Source organism: Nicotiana tomentosiformis, chromosome 3, assembly GCF_000390325.3.
Source record: "Nicotiana tomentosiformis chromosome 3, ASM39032v3, whole genome shotgun sequence".
NCBI lineage: Eukaryota > Viridiplantae > Streptophyta > Magnoliopsida > Solanales > Solanaceae > Nicotiana > Nicotiana tomentosiformis.
The window spans coordinates 126689670-126702938 of NC_090814.1; the positions used below are offsets into that span (position 1 = coordinate 126689670).

General features: G+C 36.5%; 1 protein-coding gene across 1 annotated transcript; it reads left to right on the top strand.

The window, feature by feature from the left end:
• The first annotated feature begins 5013 nt into the window (after positions 1–5013).
• On the top strand, positions 5014–5424 carry LOC138908464 (uncharacterized). The gene has a single exon (XM_070199130.1). It carries the CDS (start codon positions 5014–5016, stop codon positions 5422–5424), a length of 411 nt encoding a protein of 136 aa, XP_070055231.1.
• The last annotated feature ends 7845 nt before the right edge of the window (positions 5425–13269 follow it).

The following is a 13269-nucleotide window of genomic DNA, read 5'->3' on the forward strand; positions in this document are numbered from 1 at the left end:
TATTTTTCTTGCTTGAACCAAGCTCTTTTCCTTCATGCTTTGAAATTGGTTTTCAGCCGATGATAATTGGGCTCGAGCAGTTTTTTTTCTGCGGCAAGATAGTCCATGCCATCTTTCCATCCCAAGGTCTCCGCCCTTATCATATCGACCTCCTTACGAAGCTTCCCAATCACCTCAAGCTTCTGCTACAGCTGTGAGATCGAAATATTAGCCACCGTTCCAAAATCGAGCCCATGGACTTTTAAGATTACCATTACCTGCTCGGTCAGGTCGGTCTGGTCTTGTTGAGCCTTGGCCAATTCAGCTCGGAGGTCCTTGATTTCTTCTTCCCTTTGTCCGAAGAGGAGTCTAAGGGCATTCCTCTCCTCCGTGACCCGTCATAGGTCAGCCTCGTACCGACGCAGCTCATCTCGAGACTGAGAACATGCTTCTCGATGAACCGCCACAGCCTACGAAGAAAGAAGAAAAAAAGTTAGAAAAGAATAGCAAACATGAAAGTGGTATAGACGAAGGGAGTTAGAGCTTACCCGATTTAGAGCTTGTTGCACTTTACAGAAAAGGCCCGACACATCACTAAGGCTAGCAACATCCTCGACACCAGTAAAAAAATCACAGAAGGGGTCCTCCCCTTCATGAGACTGGTTTATCTCGAGGGCCCCCAAAGCTTCGGCTTCCCAAATCGCCCCTTCGGAAAAAGCAGGGAGAGTGGGCGAGTCTCCGATTACTATTGCCCCAAGCGACTCGCTTGGGGTGTTCTCCTCAGTTCAGAGAGATTCAAGAGCGGCCCCTTCAGATATACCCACTGTTTGTTGACTTCGGTGGGAAGCATCCTCGATCTTTAACAATTCGGCGACTCTGCCCGAATCTATCTCCTATACCACCTCAGTTAGAGATGGAAACACACAAACTACCATCGATCCAGCTGCCTCTGAGGCATCAATGGTTTTCTTCACTCGGTCCATCAGTACGGATCTGTCGTCTTCTTCTTCCTCGTCTTCATCCCTTAGACGCCGAATTAATTCTTCGATCAAAGGGATGATATTCTTCCTCGGCTTATGAGCCATCCTCATCTTCGGTTTTGGATCTTCGGAAGTAGAGGCCTTTTTTCTCTTATTATCCTTCACCGGTTTTGGAACAAAGGCCGAAGCCTCTTCCTCGCCGGACGGGGGCCTCAAAACCGCATCTTTGCCCAGGACTACACACAAGAAAATTGATTAAATATATGGAAAACGCTTTGTTTGAACTATCAAAGATACGAGAAAAAGGCTTACCATGATTTTTGGCCTCGGCCCTTTGACAAATCATGCCATGAGCGCTCGGCGTATGTAGAGGTCGAAGCCAGGTCCTGTACCCAGTTCTTAAGGTCAGGAACTGCACCGGGCATCCAAGGAACTGCTACATCACAAAAAGGGATATTGGTGAGAAAGAAACGAAGGAACATAACAGTAGGAGATAACAACAGAGTTACACTTACGCTTCATGTTCCACTCCTCGGGAAATGGCATCTTCTCAACCGGTATTAGGTCCAAAGTCCTCACTCGAACGAACCTACCCATCCAACCACAATCCTTGTCCTCGTCTATACTCGAAAACAGAACCTTGGTGGCCCGACGCTGAAGTTTTATTAACCCGCCTCGAAAGAGGCAGGGGCTCTACAATCGAATGAGGTGGTCGAGGGTGAAAGGCATCCCCTCGATCTTGTTTACGAGGAAGCGGATCAGAATAACGATCCGCCAAAATGAAGGATAGATTTGGCCTATGGTTATTCGGTATTTGAGGCAAAAATCAATGACGACAAGGTGGAGGGGGCCCAGTGTGAAAGGATAAGTATATACACTTAAAAACCCTTTCACATAAGTAGTGATATCTTCTTCGGGAGCCGGGATTATCACTTCTATTTTCTCCCAGTTACAGTCTTTCCTCAGCTGCTCGAGGCGCCCATCGGTTATCGAGCACATATACCTCGATATTGGCTCACATCGACCGGGAATCGACGAACCTTTATCGACCTTAAAATCGGAGGTAAGAACACACGCCTCGGGAACACACTCCTCAGGCTGTGGCTCCACCGATGTTTTGTCAACAGCAGGCTGTGAAGAAGAAGCTTTTTCTTTTTGAGAAACAGTTTTAGATGTTTTTGCCATTTTTGATTTAGAGATGGAAAAAAGAAGGAGATGACGAAGATGTAGTGTTTCGAAGAAAGATTTTTGTAGTGAAAATCACAGAAGAAAGATATTTGCAGAAAAATCACAAAGACTTACAGATGAACTCAGAAGATACGAGAAAGAATTTAAAAATTTGGAGATTGAAGATATAAAAGTGATAAATGGTAAAAGGAGGGGCTATTTATAGACTGAGCAATGGCGGTTTAATATCAGGGGTGGCCGACCACCGTCTGACACGCATTAAATGCCTTAGTAAACTGAACTGACGGGACCGTTATCACCTACGTCATGGTCGGGCTCGATGCAAACGTCAGTGTACATCCAATCGAGCCGTTGGGAAATCATATCGTTTCTCGCCACATCCTTCCCGAGAAACGAGGGGACTATCTATATACGGTCGAAACTGATTTCGGCTTTCGTACGACTGATCGTGATGGGAACATAATGGACCGAAGAAAGTCTTCATAATATCGAGATGGGATCCGAAGAAGGCACAAACGAGCTTCAAGTTTCAGGGACAGGTCAAATACCGAGCTCGAAGTCATTATCGAGCTCGGGTCCGAATCAAACTATGATGAGATGTGATGGAATCGAGCTTAAGGACCAGAGGCCAACCAATACTGAGCCTATGTCATTACCGGACCCCGAGTCGGCATCAAGCTCAAACCCGCATGGAGCTCTAAAACTCGAAACCGACCAAAACCGACCAATACCGAGTCCGATCAAGATCGAGCTCATAGATAAGAGTCATTACAGCCGCATTAAGGGAGATAATCTCGGCGGAAATTAGGAAAAAACTTACTTTTCTTGGGTTCCCCACTATGTATTTTTAATTATATCTAAAGTAGGATGCCCCCAATATAAAAGAGATGACTATATTTCTGTAAAGAATCAAGTTTTGCATACATTGTAACTCAGATATCATACACTCTCATATCGAAGAATTATCCCTTTTTAGCTTCATAGATTGATTCATCTTGCTTAATCCATAAATCATCCTCTTTTCATCGTTGCTTATTTTTCATTCTTTATAGTCAATATTCGATATTTTTATTTACTCTTACCATTTGTGTCAAGTTATACCACATACCCTTAGAACTACGTACAAATTCAACTTTATCCGTTTTTTCGGGTAAACAAAAACAACAAAGCATAAATAACAATTTCTCGTTTTACAGTCAAGCCGATGAGATTTCTTTTCGTTAATTTACGACACCAACATTAGAAGTTAGCAACACCTGTTTTAACTAAGGTCAAAGTAATCATGTACTTCCCCCCCTTCAAATTATTAAAGATACCAAAAATAGAGTTAAGATACCACTGTCCCATCTGATGAAATGGCAGCACATAATGATCCTTTTGGAGTATTATAGGGACATAAGTGCCTTAACTATTCTTGGGCTAGCTAGCCACTTCAGAACCACTTTGAAATACGCTACTTACTTTAATGATTAAAAGTGACAGTACTTACTCTTTCTAATCATGCCATAGCATGAAACATTCTTCAGAAGTTTGGATCATTTTTCATTTTCCACAACTCTATCAGCACTTCCCTTATATAGTCATAGATTCCTCCCTTACTAAGAAAACTACAATAGAACGCTGGAATGGAGATAACCTTCCGATCAGGCCATCCAATTTAGCCAGAGAGATAAATTTATGGCAAGAATAAAATCCTTAGAATAATTGAATCTTATCAATCAGAGGTATATTATTTGAATTACATAAAAATGTATTTGCAAGTAAGGAAATTTTACGAGTGGGACATGAAATGCGTAATTCTTGTCTTCCATAAACATCAAATAAAATAACCTCAATATGACTTGTAAGAAAACTCTGCATTAATGTGTAATAAATAGTGAAATAATGTGTAGTAACTTACCGATACCTAGGTTGGTGTCTTTTGAAATTGAAACCATTTTTTTCCCAATTTATTGGTGCAACAGTTTCACTCTTTCTGGAAGCATGACTTTTCAGAACATAAATACCAATCTTAAATGGAGGTTTTTAATCATAATAAACACTATAAATGGAAAAAAAATAGGGAAAAAGCTGGAAAAAAAGGAAAAAACATAAATGGCAATGCTCATCTATGAACGGTGCCACCTCAGCTTTTTCATTCCCTCTTATATATAAATGGCAAAGAAAACCTATTAAGTTTATGAGATGATAATTTTCTAATACTATTATATTAGTGAAAACATTTTAGAAAACATTTTTTATTATTGAGAACACAACATTGACTAAAAAGGAAATTGATAAACTTTTTCTATCACTACAATTACATAAAGTAACTCGCAATATTTTGATCACGCTAACCTTTATTGACTCGTTTTTATTTTTTACAGTTGTCCTTCGATGAATTAGTAAAATGGTAGTAGTCTCAATAGCTAAAGGACCATAACAAAGAAGTACCAAAACCAAATACAATCGATCTGTTATAAGAAATATCAAATTATGGTGAATGTCTATTATTCCTCCATGATCTTCATCTAAAATGCTTAATGACATATTCAATGATATATTTTCTATGTTTAATGACATATTCAATGACATATTTTCTTCACTTTTCATGCCTATATTAAGGCCTTGTACTAGATAGGAAAATACACACAATTGAAGAAGAAATAAGAATCTCTTCTCTCTTTCTCCATATATCTCTTAGCTTGTTATTCCTTATTCCATATTGTTACTTTGAGTTATATTTTATAATACGTTATCAGCACGAGACTCTACCGTCTCAAGAAGCTCTTTGAGAAGACTAAGGTATAAGTTTTCTCCTCTTTTAATTATGACTGATATTATGAAAAGAAAGTTTGCTGCCCTTGAAATTTCGGGCAAGAACTATATGACATGGGTGTTGGATGCTGAAATCTATATAGATGCAATGGGTCTTGGAGACGCCATTAAAGACAAAAATAAAGCATCTACCCAAGACTGTGCTAAGGCATTGATTTTCCTGCGCCATCACCTTGATGAAGGGTTAAAAATAAAATATCTCACAGTCAAAGATCCACCTGTTTTGTGGAATGGCTTAAAGGAAAGATATAACAATTTAAAGTTGGTCACTCTTCCACAAGCACGATATGATTGGGCTCATCTGAGGCTCCAAGACTTTAAGTCTGTTTCTGAATATAATTCTGCGATGTTCAGAATTACTTCTAAATTGAAACTTTATGGAGATACTATCACTGACTATGATATGCTTGAAAAAACGTTCACAACGTTTCATGCCTTCAATATGGTCTTGCAACAGTAGTACCGAGAGAAAGGTTTTCAGAAGTATTCTGAGTTGATTTCTCTTCTCCTTGTGGCTGAACGAAACAATGACTTGCTCATAAAAAATCACGAAAATCGACCCACTGAGTCTACACCATTGCCTAAAATGAATGAGGTGTATTCCCATTATTCTAAGCGTGGAAAAGGTCGTGGCCCTGTTCGTGGTCGTGGTCGTGGCCGTGGCCAAGGAAGAAATTTTTCTGGTGTTAATCACCCCCCAAAAAAAAATAACCACCAAAAGTGGAAAGGGCCAAAGGCAAATGGTTCAGAAACTGATTGTTATCGTTGCGGTGGAAAAGGGCATTGGGCAAATATTTATTGCATGCCAAAATATTTGGTTGAGCTTTATCAAGCATCTCTAAAGACTAAAGGCCCTGAAACTAATTTTATCTATAACAATGAATTTGACATCACCCACTTGGATATGGCAGATTCTTTTTGAGCACCCTGATGGAAAAATAAACCACTCGATCGGTGATAGATTTGTGGTTAAAGATGATTGAGTAGTTTGATTTTTATGTTTTCCTATTCGTGATATCTAATGAATAAACATCTTATAATTTTTATTGCACTTAATAATACTTCTTATGTAGTTCTTAAAAATATATGTATTTTTGAAATTTCATAAATTTCACAAACAAGGAGTAATATCTAAGTAATTAGTGTCCTAGTCTGAGTGATCTTTTAACGCTTTTTGATTTTCCTTTACGTTACTTTAATTCTCTTTAAGAAAATATTTACAAGCACCCTAAAACAACTTTTGTTACTTGACCCTCAATTCCCATCTTTCTTTGAAAAAATAAAATCTAGTACATCGGGACCTCAATTTATTTTCATGTACATAGATAAAATATTAGGAATAAAGAAAAGAGAAGCAGCTAAGTATGTTCTTTTCTTACACGGATCAATTATTTTTCATGCAATATGTAGGAAAATGTAAATAACTTATACATGTAAATAATTTTATTGTAGTTGTATTAGTCATATGTGTAATGTACTTATAATTGTATTATTTTTGCTACGTAATTATTTGTATCATAATTAGAATTTGCTCGAAATTGCATTAAAAGGCCACTATTGAATCATTGGTTTAGCTTTATTTTTTTTCCTTTTTCTCTGAAAATACTAATATTTATTCATATACTTTTTTTGTATGTCAAACCATGGGAAGCAAATATGGATATCCTTCAAAACAAACTTGGATCAAATTTTAATTGTAAAAATATTTGCTTAATTGATTCATGCACGACACATATAATATTCAAAGAGAAGAAATATTTCTCTCATTTAGGTATGTATAAGGCAGATGTTACTACAATTTCTGATAGTAATAATCTAATTGAAGGCTCTGGAAGAGCCACTATAACTCTGCTTAATGGAACAATACTTATCATAGAGAATGTAATGTTCTCCTCCAAGTCCAAGAGAAACTTATTGAGTTTTAAAGATATCCGTCGAAATGGATTTCATATTGAGACAATAGATGAGAATAATATTGAATATCTCATCGTTACCAAGAATGTCTCTGGCCAGAAAAGGGTTATTGAGAAGTTCCCATCTTTATCTTATGGCTTGTATTGGACAAGAATTAGTGCAATTGAGGCACATTCTATCGTAAACCAAAAGGTTACTGATTCCAATACTTTTGTACTTTGGCATGATCGATTGAGACATCCTGGATCAGTTATGATGAGACGAATTATAAAAAACTCAAATGGGCATCCATTAAAGAATTTAAAGATTCTTTTAAATAATGAATTTTCTTGCACTTCTTATTATCAAGGTAAGTTAATTATTAGACCATCACCAACAAAGGTTGGGATTAAGTCCTCTGCGTTTTTAAAACGTATACAAGGGGATATTTGTGGACCTATTCACCCACCTAGTGGGTCGTTTAGGTATTTTATGGTCTTAATAGACGCATCTTCTAGATGGTCTCATGTGTGCCTATTGTCATCTCGCAACCTGGCATTTACAAAATTAATGGCACAAATAATTCGATTATGGGCGCAGTTCCCCGATGATCCAATTAAGTCTATACGACTTGATAATGCTGCTGAGTTTTCGTCCTAAGCATTTAATGATTATTGATTATCAATTGGGATAAAAGTGAAACATCGTATAGCTCATGTTCACACTCAAAATGGCCTAGCAGAGTCTTTGATTAAACGTTTGCAATTGATAGCAAGACCGTTACTCATAAAAACGAAATTACCCACCTTTGTTTGGGGTTATGCTATTTTGCATGCAACAATGCTAATTCGTCTCAGGCCAATAAATTATCATAAATATTTCCCATTGCAATTAGTTTTGAGTCATCAACCTAATATATCCCATCTAAGAATTTTTAGATGCGCTGTATATGTGCCTGTAGCACCGCCATATCGCACCAAGATGGGTCCCCAAAGAAGGTTAGGAATATATGTTGGGTTTGAATCGCCCTCCATTATTCGCTACCTTGAAACATTAACGGGAGATTTCTTCACTGCTCGATTTGTAGATTGTCGATTCAATGAGGCATTTTCTCCAAAATTAGGGGAAGAAATTGGTGAAACCAAATGTGAAATTTTATGAAAAAATACATCATTGTCTCATCTTGATCCACGTGCCTCTATTTGTAAAAAAGAGGTGCAAAAGATTATCCATTTACAGAAAATAGCAAATCAAATGCTAGATGTATTTACGGATATAAAAAGGATAACGAAATCAGATATCCCTGCAGAGAATGTTCCAATTCGTATTGATGTCCCTGTTTGACAATCTTCTAGTGTTATAGTTAATGAGTCAAAAGCACGCCTAAAGAGTGGCAGACCGTTGGGTTCTAAGGATCGAAATCTTAGAAAAAGAAAAATAAATTATCAAGATAACACTACGAATGAGTCTCATAAAGAAACCCATGATTTAACCAATCCTGAAATTCATAAGGAAATCAATGAGCCTGAGACTCAAGAAAATAAGGAACTATCAATAAACCCAATCGATATTGAGACAAATTTGAATCGATTGAATATAGTTGTGGATTATGTCTTTGCATATAATGTTGCATATAGCATTATGCAAGATAATGAGGATCTTGAACCTCAATCCGTTGGAAAATGTCGACAAAGACGTGATTGGCCAAAATGGCAAGAAGAAATCTAATCTGAGTTGGATTCACTTGCGAAACGTGAAGTTTTTGGGTCTGTAGTCCAAACACCTAATGGTGTTAAACCTGTTGGCTATAAATGGGTCTTTGTACGTAAAATGAATGAGAAAAATAAGGTACAAAGATATAAGGCACGCCTTGCTGCACAAGGATTTTCACAAAGGCATAGTGTCGATTATGAAGAGACGTATTCTCCTGTTATGGATGCTATAACGTTCCGTTATCTCATTAGTCTTGTTGTCCATGAAAAGCTTGACATGCATTTAATGGATATTGTTACAGCCTACCTTTACGGCTCACTTGATAATGAGATATACATGAAAATTCCCGAGGGATTTAAAATGCATGACGCGCATAATTCAAATTCCAGGAAAATATTTCAATCAAATTGCAAAGATCTTTGTATGGTCTATAGCAATCAGGAAGAATGTAGTATAACCGCCTTAGTGAATATTTATTAAATGAAGGTTATATAAATAATTCCATTTGTCCATGTATTTTTATAAAGAAAACAACATCGGAGTTTGTTGTACTTGCCGTATATGTTGATGACATAAACTTTATTGGAACTCCTACAGAACTCCAAAAGGCAATTGATTATTTAAAGAAGGAATTCGAGATGAAAGATCTCGGTAAGATAAAATTATGTCTCGGTTTGCAAATTGAACATTTGGCAAACAGAATTTTTGTTCATCAATCTGCCTACATAGAAAGGTATTGAAACAGTTTTACATGGATGGAGCACATCCATTAAGTACTCCGATGGTTGTTCGATCACTTGATCTGAATAAGGACCCGTTACGACCTCAAGAAAAGAATGAAGAGCTTCTTGGTCCTGAAGTACCATATCTTAGTGAAATTGGTGCACTAATGTATCTTGCTAACACTACAAGGCCTGACATAACTTTTTTAGCTAATGTCTTAGCAAGATATAGCTCTGCTCCGACAAGGAGACATTGGAATGGAATCAAACACATATTACGGTATCTAAAAGGGACTACCGATATGGGCTTATTTTATGGCAATGATTGCAGTCCCGATCTTATTGGTTATGCCGATGCTGGGTATTTAACCTATCCACACAAGGCCCGATCTCAAACATGCTATGTGTTTACATGTGGAGGCACTACAATATCTTGGCGATCGACTAAGCAATCAATCGTGGTTATTTCATCTAATCATGCTGAGATAATTTTTATTCATGAAGCAAGTCGAGAATGTGTATGGTTGAGATCTGTAATACACCTTATTCGAGACAAATGTGGTTTGAAGTGTGACAAACTACCCATAATTTTGTATGAAGACAATGCAGCATGCACAGCTCAATTGAAGGGAGGATTCATAAAAGGAGATAGAACAAAACACATTTCACCAAAGTTATTTTTCACATATGATCTTCAAAAGAATGATGATATCAGTGTACAACAAATCCGTTCAAGTGATAATATGGCTGATTTGTTCACCAAATCTCTACCGACGTCAACCTTCAAGAAACTAGTGTACAAGATTGGGATGTGAAAGCTCAAGGATGTGAATTGATACTCTCATCAGGGGGAGTTAATACGCGGTGTACTCTTTTTTCCTTATAAGGTTTTGTCCCACTAGATTTTTCTTGCAAGGTTTTTAATGAGGCAACCAAAAGTGTATTCCTAAACATGTGTACTTTTTTTCCTTCACTAGAATTTTTTTTTCTAATAAGGTTTTAACGAGTCATATTATCTATGGACATCCAAGGGGGAGTATTATAAGAAATATCAAATTATGGTGGATGTCTAATCTTCCTCCATGATCTTCATCTCAAATGCTTAATGACATATTCAATGACATATTTACTATATTTGATGACATATTCAATGACATATTTTCTTCACTTTTCATGCCTATATAAAAACCTTGTAATAGATAGGAAAATACACATAATTGAAGAAGAAATAATAATCTCTTCTCTTTTTCTTAATATATCTCTTAGCTTGTTTTTCTTTGTTCCATATTGTTACTTTGAATTATATTTTATAACACGGTCTACTTTTTTTCATAAGAGAATAAAACCAAAGCACGTCCCTTCTTTTATCTTATGTGCCCCACAAGATACAATATATAAGTGAAGAACCATTACCATTTTCACATAAGTTGTCACTATAAGTTCTTTAAAACTTAATTTTAGTAACTTTTAGAGCATATTTTGATGCGAGTAAATTTTTATTTATAAGTAACATTTAAATAATTACAAAATGTAAAAGTATTTTAGGAATTTTTCCATTTGAACATATTACAAATTATTTTGAAAGAGTATTTCAAAACATTAATAGGGAGAACATCAAATATATATGTTGGAGTTACATAGATCTCCTTGTTCTAGATACATCACTGATTAATATGTGATTGGCTCGTATATTCTTTTTCATAAGTTCTTCGAAAAGACAATAAACACCAAGAAGGAATATTTTTGTTGCCACAGAGAAAACAAAAAACAGTGAACAAAAAAGTAGTAAATTTCAAATATCATGATTATAATTTTTCACGTATCATTTTCCTACGGCAATGACAAGAAGAATTACGTTAGTTATTAAAAAAACTCACCAAAAATTTGAATTTAATTTGACAAAGAGAAAAAAAGCAAAAAGAAAACAAAAAATATACATGAACCTGTTGGAAGACAGCAAGTGACTTCTTAGTTGATATATCTTGCAAGCTTGAGGACTCTTTACTGTTCCTTTTAATATTGCTCAATATAGATTCCTAAAATATGTTGGGGAATGGTAGATACCAAAAATATCATTTCTCAATTGCAGAAGTTGCCGGTCGAAAGCACCATATTTGTAAACAGTCCAAGCAGACGGCGAAAACTGTTGGAATTTTGTTTAAATAAAATTAATAATAAGTATTTTAAATGAAGAGGTGTCTTTTAAATGAAAGGGTGTGTCCTTTCTTTCTTCAGTTACCATCAATTCTATTTAAAGCCAACTTCTTCTGATTTCTAAAGTAACTTTTACAGAGAATCTTTCTTTACAATATTCACCAAATCTCCAAGAAGATCAAGTTCAATTTCTTGCTTTTCCAATAGAACTTCTTTCACTATTTGCTTAGCGCAGTAATTGAATAAATTTTATGGGTGGTTATTCAATTTTGTGTTCATTACCCAAAGGTTATTTTTCTTTCATTTGTTACGTAAAAGTCATTTAACTTAGTGTTCATTATCCAAAAGTCATTTTTTTTCTTTTGTTACACAAAAATTATTTTACTATGCTCTAGTTATCACAATAGCCATGTAACGACCCGGCATGTCGTTTTGAATATTATAACCATGTTCCCACATTTATTGCTCAATTTATGCCTTACAATTAATTTATGACTTATCGGGTTAGTTGGTTCGGGTTCGGAAGGAATTCGGAGTGAAATGAGACACTTAGTCTCATAATTGAAAATTTTAAGATAGAAAAGTTGCCCGGATGTGGACTTATGTGTAAACGACCTCGGATCTGAATTATTTATGATTCCAATAGCTCCGTATGGTGATTTTGGACTTAGAAGCGTGTCCGAAAATATTTTTGGAGGTCCGTAGAGGAATTTAGCTTGAAATGCCGAAAGTTAAATTTTTGGAAAGTTTGACCGGGGTTGACTTTTTGATATCGGGGTCGAAATACGATTCTGAAAATTGTAATAGGTCTGTTATATCATTTATGACTTGTGTGCAAAATTTGAGGTCAATCGGACGTGATTTGATAGGTTTCGGCGTTGTTTGTAGAAATGGAAAGGTTCAAAGTTCATTAGGCTTGAATCTATGTGTGATTCGTATTTTTAGTGTTGTTGGATGTGATTTGAAGACTCGACTAAGTTCGTATGATGTTTTAGGACTTGTTGGTATATTTGGTTGAGGTCCCGAGGACCTCGAGTGAGTTTCAGATGGTTAACTAATCAAATAGTGGACTAAAATTGCTGCTGCAATTTCCTTCTGCTGCAAATTCCTTCGCCCAGAATCGAGCCCAAAAGCGAGCCCGGAATCTCCTATAATCGAGCCGTGAATCGTGCCCAGAATAGGGCCATGATCGAGCTAGGATCGAATCCACGATCGAAGCTAGGGTCGAGGGCCATGATTGAGGGTCAGGATCCAGACCCAGGATCGAGGGTCAGGATCGAGGAACACGATCGAAGGCCCAGGATCGAGGAAGGATCAAGGGTTGTCTGGGCAGGCGATTTTTGATAGATTTTCAAGTAAAACTTGAGGTAAGTCCCTTGTGATCATTTTTAATCCATAATATTGAATTATCATCAAATAATCTGACTAGATTATATGTTTTTGAGGTGTAAATCGGAGATTTGAACTTAGAAATTTGTAAATAAGATTTATAGATTTGAGGGTCGAGTTGAGGTCGGATTTTGGTAAAATTGGCATGGGTAGACTTGTGGTTGAATAGGCTTTCGGATTTTGTAACTTTTGTCGGGTTCCGAGACGTGGGCTCCACGGGCAATTTTTGAGCTAAATTTCGAATTTTTATGTAAAATTAGTATTTTTTTATGAAATTAATTCCAATAAATTTTATTGACTGGAACGAATTATTTGTGACTAGATTTGAGGTATTCGGAGGCCGATTTGCGAGGCAAAGGCATAGCAGAGTAAAACACACATGTTAGGTGACGGGCGTGTGGGCGTGCACCGAAGGAATTGTGACTTGGTCCGTC